At 51.1% G+C, this 22,313-nt stretch overlaps 1 protein-coding gene across 3 annotated transcripts; it reads left to right on the forward strand.

Annotated features, from left to right (window-relative positions):
* Positions 1 to 318: 318 nt before the first annotated feature.
* wdr33 (WD repeat domain 33) lies at positions 319 to 21,818 on the forward strand. 3 transcript variants are annotated; one of them, XM_036132895.1, is made up of 23 exons: positions 319 to 561; positions 1,452 to 1,670; positions 1,766 to 1,834; positions 1,912 to 2,016; positions 2,096 to 2,191; positions 3,430 to 3,581; positions 9,152 to 9,249; positions 9,323 to 9,449; positions 9,525 to 9,679; positions 9,815 to 9,893; positions 9,975 to 10,085; positions 10,246 to 10,340; positions 10,415 to 10,501; positions 14,156 to 14,295; positions 14,370 to 14,555; positions 14,646 to 15,125; positions 16,675 to 17,455; positions 17,498 to 17,562; positions 17,635 to 17,692; positions 17,796 to 18,102; positions 18,182 to 18,342; positions 19,414 to 19,563; positions 21,519 to 21,818. In XM_036132895.1, exons 2-23 carry the CDS (start codon positions 1,467 to 1,469, stop codon positions 21,650 to 21,652), a joined length of 3,840 nt encoding a protein of 1,279 aa, XP_035988788.1. In that variant the 5' UTR covers positions 319 to 561; positions 1,452 to 1,466; the 3' UTR covers positions 21,653 to 21,818. The 3 variants fall into 3 exon arrangements, with proteins under 3 accessions (XP_035988788.1, XP_035988787.1, XP_035988789.1); XM_036132894.1 differs by having other exon boundaries at positions 16,675 to 17,562; XM_036132896.1 differs by lacking the exon at positions 14,646 to 15,125 and having other exon boundaries at positions 321 to 561; positions 14,370 to 14,525; positions 16,675 to 17,562.
* The last annotated feature ends 495 nt before the right edge of the window (positions 21,819 to 22,313 follow it).

Below are 22,313 nucleotides of genomic sequence, written 5' to 3' on the forward strand. Positions count from 1 at the left end.
CCAGGTTAGATTATTTTAATTATTTTTATTCTTTACGAGTATAAAGTCAGGAGAATGAAGCCAAAGGGATACGAAAATAAACTTGCAATATTACAAAATAAAAATATTACGAATATAAAGTATATTCTGAGATTAAAGTCCCTCTGATACTGTTTAAGTGACTGACTAACTACAGATTTGCCTCATTCAACATGGCGGACGCTCTGACGCATCGCAGCAGAGGCAGAACCCGCCCAACGATGATGGTGAGACGGTTTCACAACGTACTCAGTTTCCCTTGGACCCTCGCGGGATGACGTAGTAACAACATCCCGCCCGTTGCGTAGATGTCCCAGAATGCTTTTCAGCCTGGCCGAGAAGAAGAGGCGACATGATGCCGTCTGCCGGCGGTTAAAGTGGAGAAGCTGTTAGAATCTGACCGGAGCTGCTCACCAGCAGAGCGGATGTGCAGATAGAGCGGAGCCGCTCCTGGTGCGTCTCAGCCGGTCAGTCCGCCACGATCTCAGCGGCCGCAGCAGCCAGCAGGCTAGCCAGCTAGCTAGCTGCGCTCCGGAGATATTGGTGAGTTTCTGCCCCAACAGTCGGCGCCATTAAAGATGCTCAAACCTCGGGAGTCGGCCCGAACCGAATCGAGACGCGGTGTTAACCCCCCAGAACCAGGGACAGCGCGGCGGGTCGTTTTAACTGGACTGGACGGGTTCTGACGGGGGAAGCGCAGCGGGTTATGGAGCTCCTGCGCATGTTTAGCCTGTTAGCTGCTGCGGCTAGCCAGCTAGCTGTTAGCTTAGCTAGCTGTTAGCTTAGCTAGGAGACCGAAGGGTCCAGATCCTGGACCCAGACAGGCACCGAGCGGCCCGTCAGAGAGGTTTGAGCTCTGAAGCCCGGGAGAGGCGACCTGAGGCCGGGTCCCCGGAGGCTAAGCCGCCGCAGAGCTCTGCCTCCCGGCTGGACATGAGCCCGAAGCCCGCTGTGCTCCGCAGCCGCAGCGCCTCTGAGCCGCAGGTGTCAGGGTCTGTCCCTTAGAACGGACCCGGTGAACAGAACCAGCACCTGCAGCAGTGACTGGACCAGAAAAGAAACAGGAACGGTTCTAATACTGTGGTGGTTGTTGGTCCGCAGGTTCTGGTTCTGCGGGTCCAGCTGTGGGTGTTTGGGTTAGGTTCTTCTGTAGCCCCTTTCCTGGGGTTCCCTGAAATGTTCTGCAGCTCTGGGGTCGGACCAGCGGAGTTCAGTGGTTCCGTGAACGCCGTTCCAGCTGTGAAAGCAAACGGGCCGGACCGGGTTCATGTGCCGGTTCCTGTCAGGAAGAGCCTGGGCTGGAGCGGAACCCCTGACGTTCCACTTTGTTCTTCTGCAGAACCCTGCAGTTCTGCCTCAGTCAGTACCAGGACACATAGCCGGCGGGTTGGTTGATCTCTGCTGAAGGTTCTGCTGATCCTCTGGTTCTGCAGGTAGAGGCGGGCGCCATGGCGACGGACGTGGGCTCGCCGCAGCGGTTCTTCCACATGCCGCGCTTCCAGCACCAGGCGCCGCGGCAGGTGTTCTACAAGCGGCCCGACTTCGCCCAGCAGCAGGCCATGCAGCAGCTCACCTTCGACGGCAAGCGCATGAGGAAGGCCGTCAACCGCAAGACCATCGACTACAACCCGTCTGTCATCAGATACCTGGAGGTACCGCCGTTCACGCCCGGTTCTGACCCGCCCGGTTCTGACCCGCCCGGTTCTGACCCGCCCGCCCCCTCTCACCGCCCTGTGTCTCTTTGCAGAACCGCGTGTGGCAGCGGGACCAGCGGGACCTGAGGGCCATCCAGCCTGACGCCGGCTGCTACAACGACGTGAGTCCAGACGGGTCCTGGTTCCCCCTGCGGTCCGGGTCCGGGTCAGAACCTGACGTTCTCTGTTGTCTCTGCAGCTGGTTCCTCCTCTCGGCATGCTCAACAACCCCATGAACGCCGTCACCACCAAGTTCGTCCGCACCTCCACCAACAAAGTCAAGTGTCCGGTCTTCGTCATCAGGGTGAGGCGCCGGCGCCGCTCGGCCGCGTGGCTTCCTGTCCGGGTTGGGTTCTAACCGGTTCTCCTGGTTCTGTCTGCAGTGGACTCCTGAAGGGCGGCGGCTGGTGACCGGAGCCTCCAGTGGAGAGTTCACTCTGTGGAACGGACTCACCTTCAACTTTGAGACCATCCTGCAGGTGAGAACCCGCTGGGTGGAGGGGGGGGGGGGGTTCCACCTGTACCTGGGGGGTTCTGTTCAGACGGTCAGAACCCTTAAACACTGAAGGGAAACCTAAGAGGCCCACATCGGCTCCATCAGGTTGGTGATGGGCTGAAACATCTGGATGTTTGAATCTGGAATTCTGGTTCTGTTAGAACCCAGAAGAACCGAGAGCTCCACTTATGGTGGAGAACTTTAGAACTTCCTCTATGTCCCCGTGCCATGGATCCAGAACCAAAGCCCCTCAGAGCAGAACCTGATGAGAGGTTCTGATGCCTCTGGGCTGAGCTGTTCCCTGACGGCTAATCGGGTCGCTCAGGTTCAGAACTTTGGCCGGACCCGGTGGAACCAGTGGAACCAGTTGGTTCTGAGGCTTCAAGCCTCGACCTACGCTGCCATGGTCCGCTTCTCCAGAACCTGATCGGTGGAGCGGCGGCAGACAGAACCGGACCGTGAGGCAGCAGCCGGGTAACCAGAGACGGAAGGAGGCGTTAGACGACCTCCTCCTCCTCCTCTTCTCCTCCTGGTCTCCTCCTCCTGGTTTCCTCTTCCTCCTCTTCCTCCTCCTGGTCTCCTCTTCCTCCTCCTCCTCTTCCTCTTCCTCCTCCTCCTCCTGGTCTCCTCTTCCTCCTCTTCCTCCTCCTCCTGGTCTCCTCCAGGAACATCCAGAAACTCCTTTTAGCCTCTTCATGTCGGCGCTGATGTTGACACCGAGGAGGCTCAGGAGGAGCAGGAGGAGCAGGCAGGGGGAGTCGGCCCTCCTCCCCTCACCTTTCAGACCATTTTCATGCGTCCAGGAGAACCAGGAACTTCTAAACACGGAGAACGTCGTCACACCGCTTCAGGGTGGTCGGTTCTATCAGGCGCTCTAAAGTCGCCACGTTCCTCTTTACTGCCGCCTGCTGGCCGCCTCACAGCTGTTTGGGCCGCGGTCAGAACGGGCTTCCAGAACCGGCTTCCAGAGCTGGTTTCCAGAACCAGTTTCCAGAACCGGCTTCCAGAACCAGTTTCCAGAACCGGCTTCCAGAACCAGCTTCCAGCTGCTCCGCCCGTCTCCCCTGGCCTCGGCGGCGCTCTCTGTTTTTCATGTTTCGCTCCAGAACTGGAGTGGCGTAAATGAGCAGGAGAACCCCTGCAGGAACGTTGGGTTCCCCGCCGTCTGTCAGAACCTCTGGGTGCGGCTCACACGGTCTAACCTCTGCTCTGTCTGCGCAGGCCCACGACAGCCCGGTGCGGGCCATGACCTGGTCGCACAACGACATGTGGATGCTGACGGCGGACCACAGCGGCTACGTCAAGTACTGGCAGTCCAACATGAACAACGTCAAGATGTTCCAGGCTCACAAGGAGGCCATTAGAGAAGCCAGGTTTACTCCCGCTCTCCCGTTCTCTCTAGCTCACGCCGCTGGTTCTGGTTCTGACAGATGGAAGCGTGTGCTGTGGCACCACTGCACTGATCTGTTGTTGAATCTGTGCCTGATGAGCCGTGTATGTGTTCTGAATAAAGTCATGCTTTTCTTTACATTGGGCCGGCCCGTTGGATCAATAAAGTTCTGCTAGGGATCAATAAAGTTCTGCCAGGGATCAATAAAGTTCTGCCAGGGATCAATAAAGTTCTGCTAGGGATCAATAAAGTTCTGCCAGGGATCAATAAAGTTCTGCTAGGGATCAATAAAGTGCTCAGCAGGCCCGTTGGATCAATAAAGTTCTGCCAGGGATCAATAAAGTTCTGCTAGGGATCAATAAAGTTCTGCTAGGGATCAATAAAGTGCTCAGCAGGCCCGTTGGATCAATAAAGTTCTGCCAGGGATCAATAAAGTTCTGCTAGGGATCAATAAAGTGCTCAGCAGGCCCGTTGGATCAATAAAGTTCTGCTAGGGATCAATAAAGTGCTCAGCAGGCCCGTTGGATCAATAAAGTTCTGCCAGGGATCAATAAAGTTCTGCCAGGGATCAATAAAGTTCTGCTAGGGATCAATAAAGTTCTGCTAGGGATCAATAAAGTTCTGCTAGGGATCAATAAAGTTCTGCTAGGGATCAATAAAGTGCTCAGCAGGCCCGTTGGATCAATAAAGTTCTGCCAGGGATCAATAAAGTTCTGCTAGGGATCAATAAAGTGCTCAGCAGGCCCGTTGGATCAATAAAGTTCTGCCGGGGATCAGTAAGGTTCTGCTAGAGACATGTAAAGTAATGGGTCCCTCTGCAGTTGCTGACGTTTAAATAAACTTGCACCACAATCACAGAACAGTGGAGACTACATTTCCCATGATGCAGCAGGACAGAGACTCCGCCCCTTGGCCGATGTTCCTGTGATTAGAAACATGCTTCAGACGCACTCCTGTTCTAACGGCAGTAATGTGTTGAAAACAGTGAAGGTCCAGATGGTTCTGATCGCTTCAGTCTCTGAACTTTGAGTTCTGAACCAGAACCTGGAGGAAATGGGTCCAGTGTGAAGCCAAGGAACCAGGAACAGCTCCAAAGTGATAAATGTTGGGCCGGTTCTACTCGCTCATGTTCTGCTGCATCAGCAGAGGTTCTGAGAACCGTTCCTCATCGGTGCCGCTGGGAGTCGACCCGCTTCTGACGCCTGTCATCAGCTGATCCAGCCCAGGATCATTGGTTCCTCTGCGGTTCTGGGATTTTCTGAAGGTCCGGGGATTGGGTTGGCCACTTCAGAACGTTGGTAGAACCAAGAGGCTGCTTCGTACTGGAGCATTGGACTCACGGTCTTCAAAGGTTCTGAAGGATTCTAGCAGATCCATCATCCTTGGTCTATGAGAGAAGCTGCGATCCATTTGCCTCAGAACCGGTCCGTCTCACATTCCGTCATCTCGGCCTTTTTGACAGTAGGGAGAACATGGAGGCTCGGTCCAAAGCCGTTAGAACCGTTCAACTCTATCGTGTTAGAACCGTTCAACTGGACCTCGTTAGAACCGTTCAACTGGACCGCGTCAGAACCGTTGAACTCTATCGTGTTAGAACCGTTCAACTGGACCTCGTTAGAACCGTTCAACTGGACCGCGTCAGAACCGTTCAACTGGACCTCGTTAGAACCGTTCAACTGGACCTCGTTAGAACCGTTCAACTGGACCGCGTTAGAACCGTTCAACTGGACCGCGTTAGAACCGTTCAACTGGACCGCGTCAGAACCGTTGAACTCTACCGCGTCAGAACCGTTGAACTCTACCGTGTCAGAACCGTTGAACTCTACCGCGTTAGAACCGTTCAACTGGACCGCGTCAGAACCGTTGAACTCTACCGTGTCAGAACCGTTGAACTCTACCGCGTTAGAACCGTTCAACTGGACCGCGTCAGAACCGTTGAACTGTACCGCGTCAGAACCGTTGAACTCTACCGCGTCAGAACCGTTCAACTGGACCCATTAGAACCGTTCAACTCTACCGCGTCAGAACCGTTCAACTGGACCGCGTCAGAACCGTTCAACTGGACCGCGTCAGAACCGTTGAACTCTACCGTGTCAGAACCGTTGAACTCTACCGTGTTAGAACCGTTCAACTGGACCGCGTCAGAACCGTTCAACTGTACCGCGTCAGAACCGTTCAACTGGACCTCGTAGAACCGTTGAACTGGACCGCGTCAGAACCGTTCAACTGGACCCATTAGAACCGTTCAACTCTACCGCGTCAGAACCGTTGAACTCTACCGCGTCAGAACCGTTCAACTGGACCACGTTGGAACCGTTCAACTGGACCGCGTCAGAACCGTTGAACTCTACCGCGTCAGAACCGTTGAACTCTACCGCGTTAGAACCATCCAACTGGACCGCGTCAGAACCGTCCAACTGGACCGCGTCAGAATCGTTAAACTGGAACGCGTTAGAACATTCAGCTGGACGGCGCCAGAACCGTTGAACTCTACCGCGTCAGAACTTTCAGCTGGACGGCGCCAGACGACAGGTCGTTCTTCGTGGTTCGTTCAGCCACTGGGTCAGAACCATGGTGGCAGCGGTGCTGATCCTTCCTGTCCAATGGGTAGAACCGGTCCGTCTGAAATAACGGACCTGCTGAAACGGGTCCAGGTGACCTTGTACTCCACGGTGCTGTGAGCGGCAGCCATCTTTAGTGTGGGCATCCCGTACAGCGCTGTGAGAGGCAGCCATCTTTAGTGTGGGCATCCCGTACAGCGCTGTGAGCGGCAGCCATCTTTAGTGTGGGCGTTCCGTAGAGTGCTGTGAGCGGCAGCCATCTTTAGTGTGGGCGTTCCGTAGAGTGCTGTGAGCGGCAGCCATCTTTAGTGTGGGCGTTCCGTACGGCGCTGTGAGCGGCAGCCATCTTTAGTGTGGGCGTTCCGTAGAGTGCTGTGAGCGGCAGCCATCTTTAGTGTGGGCGTACAGCGATGTGAGCGGCAGCCATTTTTAGTGTGGGCGTCCCGTACAGCGCTGTGAGCGGCAGCCATCTTTAGTGTGGGCGTTCCGTACGGTTCTGTTGACGGACTTTCTGACCCAAATGAGGAGGCGTTCCTGGTCAAATGTCCGGCTCGGCGGTACCGAGGACCAGCGGATGGCACGAGGCTCAGCACCAGAGACCCGTACCATGATGGCTGGGCGCCCAGATCCACAGGGTCCGCAGCTTCAGGGTCAGAACCCAGACCCGAAAAGAACCCTGTTGGTTCCATCAGTCCAGAACTGGAGAGCTTCTCAGATCTACTGGAGCTGCTCGTCAGCTCAGTCTATTCTGAGATCCACTGGACCGGCACGGTTCTTTCTCCCTGACCGGCTGGGTTCCTTGGTCTCTGGTTGGTCTCTGAAGAACCTCTGAGAGCAGAACCCAACTCAGGTAGAACCCAACTCAGGAAGAACCCCAGCCAGCTGGACTCTGGTGAGGAACACAAACACGCCGCACCTTTCAGATCGTGTAAATGCTGTCGGCTCTGGATTACCTTGGTGGTTCTGTTCTGCTGTGTTCTGGCCCGGTAGCATAGGACCACATCTGGAGCGGTTCTGGAGAATGTTTGTGTTGTCGTTGGCCCAGTCTGTCCCAACCCGTCCTGTTAGAACCCGTCCTCGGCTGCATGCGGTACCAGCAGCCTAACCGGACCCTGGGTACGAGAACGTTCTGGAGAACCTTTATTCAGATTATCATTATAGGTACCTTTGGTACCGCCTCTCCTGATGGTTCAGAACCATCATGGAAGAAGGGAACCAGCAGCTTTTGGATCATGCTGACTGGTTCCCCCACCGTAGCGGACCCCCGCCCCATCACCAGGGCTCACCTGTGGCCCTGGCCCCGCCCCATCACCAGGGCTCACCTGTGGCCCTGGCCCCGCCCCATCACCAGGGCTCACCTGTGGCCCTGGCCCCGCCCCATCACCAGGGCTCACCTGTGGCCCTGGCCCCGCCCCATCACCAGGGCTCACCTGTGGCCCTGGCCCCGCCCCATCACCAGGGCTCACCTGTGGCCCTGGCCCCGCCCCATCACCAGGGCTCACCTGGAGCCATCAGGGTGATCAGAACCAGCTGACCAGCTCCTCATCATCAGGAACCAGCAGAACCTCTCAGAACCCGCTCCCTCCAGCACCAACGCTGCCATCCATCCACAGCTAGATGGTTCCCCCCCTCAGGAACCATCACACCTGCCTGGTTCTGGGTTCTGATCCGACCCGGTTTCTGTCCCTCAGGTGATCTACAGGCATTAATGCTCCTCAGCTCCCAGCCTGAGGCTCGTTTCCATCCAGATGTGACAGAAAAGAAGATTTCCATCTGATCCAGCTGGTTTCCATCATGCTGAGGATCCGTGTGGTTCTGGTTGGACGGGTTCTACCCAGAAAAGCTCAAAGTTCTGGATAAAGCTCAGCGGGGACGTTCCTCAGTTAAACTGGACAGATTTGGGTCAGTTTAGAACTTTATGGGTTTTTATTGTCGGCTCGTTTTCACACGTTTATAAACGTCCGGTCCGGTTGGGTCAGATCAACGGTTCTGCTGCAGACCGACATCTTGGTTCTGATGGGGCAGATGGTACCAGAAGAACTTCATTTATTCAGCTCCTTTCACAGATAAAATCAGCAGGTCACAGTTTAGACAGAAGCTAAATAAACGGTTCTGATAAAACCCCACAGAGCAACCTGAGAGCAGAACCTCCAGAACTCTGCAGCCAGACCCAGACGGGACCGAGACGGTCCAGTCTCAGCTAGATCCCTGGTTCTGAAGCGGGTCCCTGGTACCATGGAGGTTCTGACCCGGGGACCGGAGGCCGCAGCCAGAGCTGCAGGGGTCCCACAGAACCAGAACATTGAGCTGTATCTGAGATGTGATTGGAGCCAGAACCAGAACTGGACCAATGACAGTCCTCCATCAGGTGGGGCCCGGGGCCGTTTGTGGCCCCCCGGCTGCACTAGTGGTCTGATGCCTTTAAATGGGCCGAATTATCAGAGATGGTTTAAAATCTCACTCTGAAGATGTTAACCACAACATAACGAGTATTTTAACGACTTAGACTTATTCCCTTTGATCCAAAGTAGAACCGCATCTGTTCTGTTGCAGACTGTGGTTCCCCACAGTCTGCAACAATAAAGTATTAAAGCCGTCAAAACCAGCCAGACTGATCCGAACAGAACCAGAACCCTGGGAGATCCTTAAGGGCCCCTGGTACCCGTGAGGCCCCAGGCAGACGTTTCTGAGGGGGGACAGAGGACTGGGGTCCAGGTTCTGATGGGGCAGGACCCGGTTCTGGTTCTGGGACCGGTTTAACAGAGACGTGTTTAGATCCAGACCTGAAGAGACTGAACCGGACCAGAATACCGGCCGCAGCTCTGACACCAGAACCACCAGCGTGAGGCAGGTGTGGGTTCTACAGGTGAAGGGTCGCTGCAGGGGTGCCATCCACAGGCTGATCTGGTCCAGGACCAGAGGTTCTGACGGGTTCTGACGGGTCAGAACCTGAGAAGGCTCCACGTCTGACTCTGCTCCTCTTCCTCTGCAGCTTTTCTCCCACTGATAACAAGTTCGCCACCTGCTCCGACGACGGCACCGTCCGCATCTGGGACTTCCTCCGCTGCCACGAGGAGCGCATCCTGCGAGGTACTGGTTCTGCCGGGTCGGGCCCGCCCCAGACCCGCCGCAGACCCGCTGACTCTCTGCTGTCGTTGCTCAGGTCACGGCGCCGACGTGAAGTGCGTGGACTGGCACCCCACCAAAGGCCTGGTGGTGTCGGGCAGCAAAGACAGCCAGCAGCCCATCAAGTTCTGGGACCCCAAGACGGGTCAGAGCCTGGCCACGCTGTGAGTAGCGCCCCGCCGTCCGGACCCGCCGGGCCGCACCTGCCGGGCCGCACTGACGCACCTGTCTGTCCTCAGCCACGCCCACAAGAACACGGTGATGGAGGTGAAGTGGAACCTGAACGGGAACTGGCTGCTGACGGCGTCGCGGGACCACCTCTGCAAACTCTTCGACATCCGCAACCTGAAGGAGGAGCTGCAGGTGTTCCGCGGCCACAAGAAGGAGGCCACAGGTGAGCGGGGGTCCGGTTCTGGTCCCGGCTGCTGAGCCGGACCGCTTTGTGATAGATGCTCGGTTCTGCTGAGGCCCGGTGGTTGGGGTTCTGCTCAGGCCCGGTGGTTGGCTCTGATCTTTGTTGTCTCCTCAGCTGTCGCCTGGCATCCGGTCCATGAAGGCCTGTTCGCCAGCGGAGGCTCGGACGGATCCCTGCTGTTCTGGCACGTCGGGTAAGAAGCGGCGAGCCGAGCAGAACCGCAGAGCGGACCTTCTGGGCCGAGCCGTGGTTCTGAGCGTCTGTGTGTTGTCAGGGTGGAGAAGGAGGTGGGAGGCATGGAGATGGCCCACGAAGGGATGATCTGGAGTCTGGCCTGGCACCCGCTGGGTCACATCCTGTGTTCTGGGTCCAACGACCACACCAGGTACGGGACGACTGTTTTCGGACCGGTACCGCTGATTACACGGCCGTAGATGGCAGTACCAGGCCCGCATGTGACAGCGCAGCTGAACCCGTTCCTAGCAGGAGCACCGGATGCTTCACAGGGTTCTGTTTTAAGCTCTTGTCCCGGTTCTGTTCTGCAGCAAGTTCTGGACGAGGAACCGACCCGGGGACAAGATGAGGGACCGTTACAACCTGAACCTGCTGCCTGGGATGTCAGAGGACGGCATGGAGTACGGTAAGCTGCAGAGGACGAGCAGAACCGCCTGCTGGGTCTCAGAATGTGCATCAGAACCTTGTGTCTGTGTCCAGATGACGTGGAGCCCAACAGCCTGGCCACCATCCCCGGGATGGGCATCCCAGAGCAGCTGAAGGCGGCCATGGAGCAGGAGCAGAGCAGTAAGTTCTGGAGCAGGCCCGTTTCACCAGGAGAGGTTCTGAGCTCCGTTCCTTCCTACGGGCTGATTGGAGTGTCCTGCTCCCAGCTGAGTGATTCATGATCAGCTTTCCAGATGTACTGTAGGTTTACCTGGCTCACTCAGTTTACCTGGCTTACCCAGTTTACCTGGCTCACCCACTTTACCTGTCTCACCCAGTTTACCCGGCTCACCTGGTTTACCTGTTTCACCCAGTTTACCTGGCTTACCCGGCTCACCCACTTTACCTGTCTCACCCAGTTTACCTGGTTTACCCGGCTCACCCACTTTACCTGTCTCACCCAGTTACCCGGCTCACCTGGTTTACCTGTCTCACCCGGATTACCTGGCTTACCCAGTTTACCTGGCTCACCCAGATTACCTGGTTTACCTGGCTCACCCAGCTCACCCAGTTTACCTGGCTTACCCACTTTACCTGGCTTACCCGGCTCACCCACTTTACCTGTCTCACCCAGTTTACCCGGCTCACCTGGTTTACCTGTCTCACCCGGATTACCTGGCTTACCCGGCTCACCCGGAGGTGGAATTAGCATGATTACCTTATTAATATAATTGAAAATGGGTTTTTAAGACAAAATCTCTTGTTTTTTACAGCATGCACAAGGTTAAAAAGTAGTTTGAAGAAAAAAATATCCTTATCAACAATTAATCAAACAAAGATTTTCTTTATTTCCAGAAATTATATTTATACAGAAAATGAAATAAAAAGACCCAAGGACTAAAGAACAGTTTGGTATGGTTCAAGTGATAAGGGATTTTTTAAACATATTTTAACAAGATAAACCATGTTTTTAAAGTAAGTTAAACCAATGAACATGTACGTGAAGTTAAGCCATAAGCCTATAATAGAACTGTAAGACTTGACAAAGAATATTGTTCTCTTCTACAACACCTTCAACTTTATGATGACGATGGTAATGGGTTTATGAATGTCAACCCTCTAGGATGCTTCTGGGCAAATATGTCTATGATTTTGTTGATGTCTAAATGAATGCCCTTGTGGACATACATAAGTAGCAAAGCCACAAACCTTTCCTGTCCCATTGTTGATCCCAGCAAAGTTTTCACTGCTTTAAGGCCCGAGTTAGCACGCTCCACAGAAGCACTCGTGACAGGTATAACTTACAGAAGGTGACGAATCATAGAAATGTTTGGGTAGCACTTCATATTTGTTATCCTTAGAATTTCAGGGAGAGAGCTGGGTTTTTCCACTGATGACCACTTTGTCTGCCACAACTTCACTTCCTGCCTGAATGTTGATCCTGATGGTAGATCATCTTTATATGATGTAAAGATCTCTTTCTCACTCTCATCGTTCATCATATGCAAGTTGCTTGGCAATAGTTTTAAGCCTAATATGTTTTCATAAAGGAGACGATTCTTAGTTTTAACAATAAAACTCATATGGCACTAAAAGGTTTAGATCAGACAGTACACACTACACAATAACTATTGTATGGGTGTCAATGTCCACTATTTGTTTTACTTTACACTCTTTTTTTCATTACTTTTCAAAAACTGCAACAAAAATGTAATTTTCATAACTTTCCCGTTACTTGAAAAAGTTTTCCTGAAATAGCATTACTTTACAACTTTACACAACATGTGAGAACCCCATGTTTTCTCATTATCAACATTTTCTAACGATCATTGTAGCTTTTTTCTGTGGGGGAATATAAGATTAAGGTTGATCCATACTCCAATCTGGAAGGTGGTGGTAATGCACCTAAAAGTTCTTTGCCAACCACTATTAAAAAAAGAGAAGAAGAAGAAATAGTAGTAGAAGAAGAACAGGCTCGTCACTGCGCGCTATTATCCAAGATGGCCACAAAATCCAGCCATACCAGTTTGAGGCAAGGAGACCAAAAAGGAACGATGTGAGTTGAATCTCTCTGCTGCAGCAGCGGTCTCCTTATTTTTGTGATGCTTTTCCACTTTTACCCGATGTACTGCAAGATCAAACTGCCATGCACGTGAGCATTGTTGCTTCAACAATAGCTCTAGAAAATTTCAATGGTGAAGTCCTCTGGAAATCCGAAATAATTGTTGTTTATCCCAGCTGTATGAGTGCAATGCTTCTGCTAAGAAACAACACAGGATGTGACGTCAGGCCGTCATTACTGCCCATATTTGGGCACTAAATGCCGCCGCCAGTATCGGTGATTGCGACGACAATTTATGCCGCGCCGGCATCACAGTGCGTTCTAAATGACAGGTACTGGCTATTAATCGTAATTCTATGAAGGATGTTTAAAATTTCGGGCTCTTTAAAAAATACTTTTGGTCTCCAAAGGGGGGTGTGCGCCCCCGCCTGAATCTGCGGCTTACCCGGCTCACCCGGTTTACCCGGCTCACCCGGTTTACCCGGCTCACCTGGAGCAGATATCTGGATATGGCTTTAATCCATTATAAACCCACCTGAGAGTATTAAGACTCCTTCATGCGGGAGTCGACCAGCCACAGCTGAAAACATGTTGAATTACAATCGACTCCAGACAAGTTGGCTGGACTCACATCATCACATCTCTTGAATAACGCCTGCTTCAAAATGACATATATAAATATGTATGATTAATATAAAAGTGAGGATGTGATGTCCTGCAGTCTGGATCGTGTTCGCTACGGCTGACACTATGAAGCGTTTACTGGGTTAGTGGGGATATCTGCACATAACTCACATCAGAAGTTAAAATCTTGTCCTTTTGAGTTAACTATAAAGTGTTTTGGTCCTGTGTGTGTGTGTGTGTCTGTTTGTCTATCTTTGTGTGGACCAATACTTGACAGTAGACCAACGTTGTGAGGACATATTCCAGGTCCACACAGCACAGATTGGGCTAATGTTTAGGTTTAGGGCTAAGGTGTGAATTAGGTTAGGGTTAGCCCATAGAAAGCAGTAGAAAATGAATGGAAGTCAATGCAAGGTCCTCACAGTGATGTACATACCAACATGTGAGCGCACGGGGAGCAGGCTCTCTCTCCGTGGCAGAGAAAGACCTGCTCAGCGTGTATAACATTTAACCTTTATAAAAATGAAAATTATTCTTGTAAAGCTCTTAAGATCCGTCTCCTTCTGTCAGTCGCCCACACCACTGCAGTCCCAGCGCTGCCCAGGCAGGAAGAAGCTTAATTTTATTTATTTACCAACAGGAGTAGAATAAAGTGGTGCTGAGGAATGGGGTTAGGGGGGGGGGGGGTGTAGAAGGAGCTAAGAAGGTGTAACTCCATGCGTGATGTCCTCCTGTTTCTCTGGAGCCTGGAGGAGAGCCAGGTTCTGTGCATTTGTCTGGTTGACAACTGTCTTCCTGCTGCCACCTGCTGGACAGGAGTGGTACTGCAGTTTTCCGTCGCTACGTCAGGTGAACCAAAGCCTGGGGCTTTAGATCCTGGGCTAGTGGAAGAGGGGCCATAGTTTTATGGTTTAACGTTCTCCTTATGCCTCCAGTAAAGATTCATAGTCCTTTCACTTCCAGGATGTCTTCCATTGGCGCCTTCTTTGATTAACTCGGGTTGATGTTTACCTGAATGATGTCACCTGTTGAGAAACCGAAAGTGCAGGTAGAACTACTCAGGGCAGATGGGCGGTTCTTTCTCAAACCGGGGGTTCTCCTGCCTGCAGGTAAAGAGGGGGCTCTGGAGGTGGAGATGTCCATCCCGGGGCTGGACTGGGGCGTGGACGAGGTGATGGGCAAAGACTCCAAGAAGGTTCCTCAGAAGAAAGTCCCCTACGCCAAGCCGATTCCCGCGCAGTTCCAGCAGGTAAAGGTCCTCACCTGAGCGTGTGCCGCTCCTCGCGTGGCCATGGGGGCTGACCGCTGCACCTGTTCCTGCAGGCCTGGGCGGAGAACAAGGTTCCCATCCTGCCTCCATCCGCAGCGCTGTCCAAAGACCGCAGCATGGAGCAGAAGGTGGAGGGGAAGAAGAAGACCCAGGCAGAGCTGGAGCAGGAGATGGCGGCGTTGCAGTACACCAACCCCCAGCTGTTGGAGGTAAACACCACCTGCCTCCAGCTGTTGGAGGTAAACACCACCTGCCTCCAGCTGTTGGGGGTAAACACCACCTACTCACAGCTGTTGGAGGTAAACACCACCTGCCTCCAGCTGTTGGAGGTAAACACCACCTACTCACAGCTGCTGGAGGTAAACACCACCTGCCTCCAGCTGTTGGAGGTAAACACCACCTACTCACAGCTGTTGGAGGTAAACACCACCTGCCTCCAGCTGTTGGAGGTAAACACCACCTACTCACAGCTGTTGGAGGTAAACACCACCTGCCTCCAGCTGTTGGAGGTAAACACCACCTACTCACAGCTGTTGGAGGTAAACACCACCAACCCCCAGCTGTTGGAGGTAAACACCACCTACCCCCAGCTGTTGGAGGTAAACACCACCTACCCCCAGCTGTTGGAGGTAAACACCACCTACCCCCAGCTGTTGGAGGTAAACACCACCTACCCCCAGCTGTTGGAGGTAAACACCACCTACTCACAGCTGTTGGAGGTAAACACCACCTGCCTCCAGCTGTTGGAGGTAAACACCACCTACTCACAGCTGCTGGAGGTAAACACCACCAACCCCCAGCTGTTGGAGGTAAACACCACCTACTCACAGCTGTTGGAGGTAAACACCACCTGCCTCCAGCTGTTGGAGGTAAACACCACCTACTCACAGCTGTTGGAGGTAAACACCACCTGCCTCCAGCTGTTGGAGGTAAACACCACCTACTCACAGCTGTTGGAGGTAAACACCACCAACCCCCAGCTGCTGGAGGTAAACACCACCAACCCCCAGCTGTTTGAGGTAAACACCACCTACTCACAGCTGTTGGAGGTAAACACCACCTGCCTCCAGCTGTTGGAGGTAAACACCACCTACTCACAGCTGTTGGAGGTAAACACCACCTACTCACAGCTGTTGGAGGTAAACACCACCTGCCTCCAGCTGTTGGAGGTAAACACCACCTACCCCCAGCTGTTGGAGGTAAACACCACCTACTCACAGCTGTTGGAGGTAAACACCACCTACCCCCAGCTGTTGGAGGTAAACACCACCTGCCTCCAGCTGTTGGAGGTAAACACCACCTACCCCCAGCTGTTGGAGGTAAACACCACCTACTCACAGCTGCTGGAGGTAAACAACACCACCTACCCCCAGCTGTTGGAGGTAAACACCACCTACTCACAGCTGTTGGAGGTAAACACCACCTACCCCCAGCTGTTGGAGGTAAACACCACCTACTCACAGCTGTTGGAGGTGAACACCACCTACCCCCAGCTGCTGGAGGTAAACAACACCACCTACCCCCAGCTGTTGGAGGTAAACAACACCACCTGCCTCCAGCTGTTGGAGGTAAACACCACCTACCCCCAGCTGTTGGAGGTAAACACCACCTACCCCCAGCTGCTGGAGGTAAACAACACCACCTACCCCCAGCTGTTGGAGGTAAACAACACCACCTGCCTCCAGCTGTTGGAGGTAAACACCACCACCTACCCCCAGCTGTTGGAGGTAAGCAACACCACCTACCCCCAGCTGTTGGAGGTGAACACCACCTACTCCCAGCTGCTGGAGGTAAACACCACCTACTCCCAGCTGCTGGAGGTAAACACCACCTACCCCCAGCTGTTGGAGGTAAACACCACCTACCCCCAGCTGTTGGAGGTAAACACCACCTACCCCCAGCTGTTGGAGGTGAACACCACCTACTCACAGCTGTTGGAGGTAAACAACACCACCTGCCTCCAGCTGTTGGAGGTAAACACCACCTGCCTCCAGCTGTTGGAGGTAAACAACACCACCTGCCTCCAGCTGTTGGAGGTAAACACCACCTGCCTCCAGCTGCTGGAGGTAAACAACACCACCTGCCTCCAGCTGTTGGAGGTAAACAACACCACCTGCCTCCAGCTGCTAGAGGTAAACAACACCACCTGCCTCCAGCTGTTGGAGGTAAACACCACCTGCCTCCAGCTGTTGGAGGTAAACACCACCTGCCTCCAGCTGTTGGAGGTAAACACCACCTGCCTCCAGCTGCTGGAGGTAAACAACACCACCTGCCTCCAGCTGCTGGAGGTAAACAACACCACCTGCCTCCAGCTGTCTGCAGTATTACTGATCCGGTTCTGGTCCTGTTTTTCTGCAGCAGATGAAGATGAACCAGATGAACTCTGATGGGAATATGGGGCCCCCACAGGGACCGGGTTCTATGCCCCCCTTTCCGGGTCCTGGAGGTCCTGGGAGTTCGGGCCCTCCTGGTCAGCAGGGCTATGCTCCAAACATGCCTCCTCAGCAGTTGCCCAACAACATGCTCCCCCCCATGGGCCCTGGCGGGATGCAGCAGTCTTTTATGCAGCCTGGACAGATGGGTCCCCCTTCTGGGCCCCCATCACATCAGGGGCCCCCTCAAGGAATGATGGGACCATCAGACATGCAGGAACCACAAAGACATCCTGGCCCTCCAAGACACATGGTCCCTCAAGGCCCTCATGGTATGGGGCCGAGAGGGATGCAGGGCCCCCCTGGTGGTATGATGGGTCACCCTCCTCGAGGAATGGGTCTAAGGGACCCACAAGGTCCCCCACCTCAGGGCGGAATGATGCCCCCTCAAGGAAACATGATGGGGCCTCAGGGCCAAATGCAAGGTGGAATGATGGGGCCACCACCAAGGACACACGGCAACATGCCTAACAACTATGGGATGGGAAACATGCAGGGCCCCCAGGGGGGGATGCAGGGCCCCCAAGGGGGAATGCAGGGCCCCCAAGGGGGAATGCAGGGCCCCCATGGGGGAATGCAGGGCCCCCATGGGGGAATGCAAGGACCCCAAGGGGGAATGCAGGGCCCCCAAGGAGGAATGCAAGGACCCCAAGGGGGAATGCAGGGCCCCCAAGGAGGAATGCAAGGACCCCAAGGAGGAATGCAAGGCCCCCAAGGAGGAATGCAGGGCCCCCAAGGAGGAATGCAAGGACCCCAAGGAGGAATGCAGGGCCCACATGGAAACATGCAGGGCCCTCCATACATGCAGCCCCAGGTCAGTTTGCATGGAGGTAGGCTCTGGTGTAGCTACAGGTTTCAGCATGTAAACTAACTGTGGTGTCTGCAGGGTCAGAACTCGGGCCCTATGATCCATGGGATGGGGCAACAGGGTCCCAGCAGCAAAGGTGAGGTCCTTTAGGAAACAATCCTTCTGTCAGACCCTCATTTCTGGCCCTTTAGGGCCAAAGTAGCTTGTTTTAGAAGTCTGAGCTGTACTTTCTGTTCCAGGAGACCATCGAGGGCCTCCCCCTAACCACCACATGGGCCCTTCTGATCGACAGGGTCCCGGAGGTTCAGTCGGACCAGACCAAGGCTCGGGTTCTTACTGGGGAGACAACCAGCAGGGCCGAAGAGGCGCGCAGGACTTTGATGGAGGACAGGACTTTCACAGCCGAGGAGAGGACAGCTGGAGACCAGCTGGTCCTGGGTACCAGGGGGGCAACCACAGAGGGGGAGGGCACCGAGGTGGGGGAGGGAGCTGGGGCCCAGACGAGCGTTTCAGTGGAGGGGACTTCAGAGGACGGCGGGATGACAGGTGGGTGAGATGGGTGCAGCGGTGGGAGAGCTGTGTTTGGTCCCAGTTTGATTCTGACCTGATCTGAATTCTGTTGCAGGTTCCGGGGGGGCGGGCCTGGCCGGCCGGGGGGGCGGGGCTATGCCGAGGAGTACGGGGGCCAAGAGGAGGGTTTTGACAGCACGGAGGAAATAAGCCGAGGCTGGGACTCAGGGGGCCGTGGGAGGCACCCGCGAGGAGGGGGTCCACCACGAGGAGGAGGTGAGGAGGAGCCAACCCACACACCTGACCACCCTGCTCGTAGGGGCGGGGCCAGACGTCTGATGGGAAAGGATTTATATTTTAGAAATATAAAGTTATTTCCCAGCTGTGTCCTTTAAAAGTAACTACCGTGAAACGTTAATCATTTCGTCTGTGGTATCGCTTCCTCCCATCCAGAGGGACATTTTTCATGTTGATGATTATCGTTACAGAAAATAAAAACAGAACTTCAGAATAATACAGATACCGTATTTTCTGGACTATAAGTCGCCCTGGAATATAATTGGTTGAACGTTTAGTGTCAGTCTGGGAACTTCTGTGTCCTCCACTGCTCCTCTTTTACATGGAGTTCTTCAGGGTTCAGTTTTAGGCCCCTTTTCTTACTTTTTTAGTGAAAAACGCATCATAAAGAGGAAAAAAAAACATAAAAGTCACACTTCGAGAAAACAAGACATCCCTAAAGGACACCCTCAGAAGAAATAAAAGTATTAGATATCTAACAACCTGTTTGAACCTTCAAATAAGAGAAACTTCTTGAATAAACATCCTAGGAAGTAAAATCTGTAGAAGGACAAATGTAGCATGTAGTATTTCCATAAATGCAGCTTGTGCTGAAACAGTCTAAAATGGGCTGGAGGTTTATCTGATTGTCAGACATTTTTATTTCCCACCAGGAGCACAAAGGTCAGGCTCCACCAGACTGCATGGACCCCCCAGCTTTACAGCTTCACTTTTGTTAAATTGCTCTTCATATAGACAACATTGACTATTAAATTATTGATTCACAGAATCAGAACAGTCTAGTTAACATAAACTCCTTTATTTGAACAAAATTTTTTATTACCCAATAGTGTTGTACAAGCACACCTGAGTAGCAACTTATTTTCTATGTGCTTATTTGCTCTCAGTCCAAATGTTGTATTTTTGAAAAAAGAAGTGGAAATAAAGATTCATCAATTAATCGTAGAAAATAATCGTTAGTTGAAGCCTGATTAGTTTGGGGGTTCTTGGTGGTTTTTAGCTGGGTGTGAATACTTTAAGAACCGCGGAGGTGTCTCTTGCTGTCCCCAGGCCATGACGGGTACCGGGACGACGGGTCGTCCCCTGGGGGCCGGGAGCGTCCCTCGTCCATGCAGGGGATGGACATGGCGTCCCTGCCTCCGAGGAAGCGTCCCTGGCAGGACGGTCCGGGGACCGGGGACCACGAGGCTCCTGATGGCGGTGAGCTGCCGGCGCCTTTAGTTTCTCACGCCGAGTCATTCTGTTCAATATCTGCTCCTCCTCAGAACCCATGTGTCTTTATTCAGATTCTGTTTTTATTTATTCAGATTCTGTTTCTATTCATTCAGATTCTGTTTTTATTCAGATTCTGTTTTTATTTATTCAGATTCTGTTTTTATGCAGATTCTGTTTTTATTTATTCAGATTCTGTTTTTATTTATTCAGATTCTGTTTCTATTCATTCAGATTCTGTTTTTATTCAGATTCTGTTTTTATTTATTCAGATTCTGTTTTTATGCAGATTCTGTTTTTATTTATTCAGATTCTGTTTTTATTTATTCAGATTCTGTTTCTATTCATTCAGATTCTGTTTTTATTCAGATTCTGTTTTTATTTATTCAGATTCTGTTTTTATGCAGATTCTGTTTTTATTTATTCAGATTCTGTTTTTATTTATTCAGATTCTGTTATTATTTATTCAGATTCTGTTTTTATTCAGATTCTGTTTTTATTTATTCAGATTCTGTTTTTATTCAGATTCTGTTTTTATTTATTCAGATTCTGTTTTTATTTATTCAGATTCTGTTTCTATTTATTCAGATTCTGTTTTTATTTATTCAGATTCTGTTTTTATTTATTCAGATTCTGTTATTATTTATTCAGATTCTGTTTTTATTCAGATTCTGTTTTTATTTATTCAGATTCTGTTTTATTCAGATTCTGTTTTTATTTATTCAGATTCTGTTTTATTCAGATTCTGTTTTATTCAGATTCTGTTTTTATTTATTCAGATTCTGTTTTTATTTATTCAGAGTCTGTTTTTATTTATTCAGAGTCTGTTTTTATTTATTCAGATTGTTTCTATTCATTCAGAGTCTGTTTTTATTCAGATTCTGTTTTTATTTATTCAGATTCTGTATTTATTCAGATTCTGTTTTTATTTATTCAGATCCTGTTTTTATTTATTCAGATCCTGTTTCTATTTATTCAGATTCTGTTTTTATTTATTCAGATTCTGTTTTTATTTATTCAGATTCTGTTTTTATTCAGATTCTGTTTTTATTTATGCAGATTCTGTTTCTATTCAGATTCTGTTTCTATTCAGATTCTGTTTCTATTTATTCAGATTCTGTTTTTATTTATTCAGATTCTGTTTTTATTTATTCAGATTATGTTTTTATTTATTCAGGTTCTGTTTTTATTTATTCAGATTCTGTTTTTATTTATTCAGATTCTGTTTTTATTCAGATTCTGTTTTTATTCAGATTCTGTTTTTATTTATTCCGATTCTGTTTTTATTTATTCAGGTTCTGTTTTTATTTATTCAGATTCTGTTTTTATTTATTCAGATTCTGTTTTTATTCAGATTCTGTTTTTATTTATTCCGATTCTGTTTTTATTTATTCAGGTTCTGTTTTTATTTATTCAGATTCTGTTTCTATTTAGATTCTGTTTTTATTCAGATTCTGTTTTTATTTATTCAGATTCTGTATTTATTCAGATTCTGTTTTTATTTATTCCGATTCTGTTTTTATTTATTCCGATTCTGTTTTTATTTATTCAGGTTCTGTTTTTATTTATTCAGATTCTGTTTTTATTCATTCAGATTCTGTTTTTATTCAGATTCTGTTTTTATTTATTCCGATTCTGTTTTTATTTATTCAGGTTCTGTTTTTATTTATTCAGGTTCTGTTTTTATTTATTCAGATTCTGTTTCTATTTAGATTCTGTTTTTATTCAGATTCTGTTTTTATGTATTCAGATTCTGTATTTATTCAGATTCTGTTTTTATTTATTCAGATTCTGTTTTTATTTATTCAGATTCTGTTTTTATTTATTCAGATTCTGTTTTTATTTTAGTTTTACACCTTTTTTTATCACTAATTCTCCTGATTGACCTGATTTCTCTTCATCTGGGTTCCTTGTCTTCATACTGCGTCTCTGTCTGTCCTCAGGTCGTCCTCAGAGGGACGACGGCTACGGCCCCCCGGGTCGAGGCGGGCGGGGTGGCTGGGGTCCTGGCGGGGGTCCCCGGCGAGGAGGACTCCCTCCCAGAGGAGCACCGAGGGGCGGCGGGCGAGGCCGGTAGTGACGGTGTCCTCGGAGCGCCTCCCTGTGGCCTCTGGGTCATGTGACCTGGGCGGCGGCTCACCTGGGCGGCAGGTGTATCATACTGTGGACACTTTTCTAAATGATTTCTATGTGTTTGTGTTTTCACTGAGCTGGACAATAAAGATTCACACTTCCACTGTTGGCACCACGGCGCCCCCTGTGGGGCGGCTTGTGTTTTTGGTTTGAATGGTACTGACTGAGCAGGATCCTGCCGCAGACGCTGGTTCTGATCCACCCACCTCTAGCAGAACCACCTGCATTTATGCAGCACCATAAAAAAGTCCACCGTAAACTAGATGTCACACAGATGAGAACCACGTCAGAACCAGAACTGTTCCTGCCTGAAGATGTGCTAGAACCACCAGAGCTCCTGTGCAGTCTGTTTGGACTCTGGTGTCACTACATCAGTTTGTTGTCAGGTTCTGGAGTTGGACCCGTCAGAACCTCCAGGTTGGTGAGAAAGTTTCCTCTCTAAGGAAACCCAGCAGGTTGCATCAAGTCTCTCCAAGCAGCATTCACTCCTCCTGAAAGAGCGTAGAGCCACAGTGGACAGTCGTCTGCATTGTTGATGGCTTTGCAGCAATCCCTCATACTGAGCATGCATGAAGCGACAGTGGAGAGGAAAACTCCCCTTTAAC

Source organism: Fundulus heteroclitus, unplaced genomic scaffold (genome assembly GCF_011125445.2).
Source record: "Fundulus heteroclitus isolate FHET01 unplaced genomic scaffold, MU-UCD_Fhet_4.1 scaffold_56, whole genome shotgun sequence".
NCBI lineage: Eukaryota > Metazoa > Chordata > Actinopteri > Cyprinodontiformes > Fundulidae > Fundulus > Fundulus heteroclitus.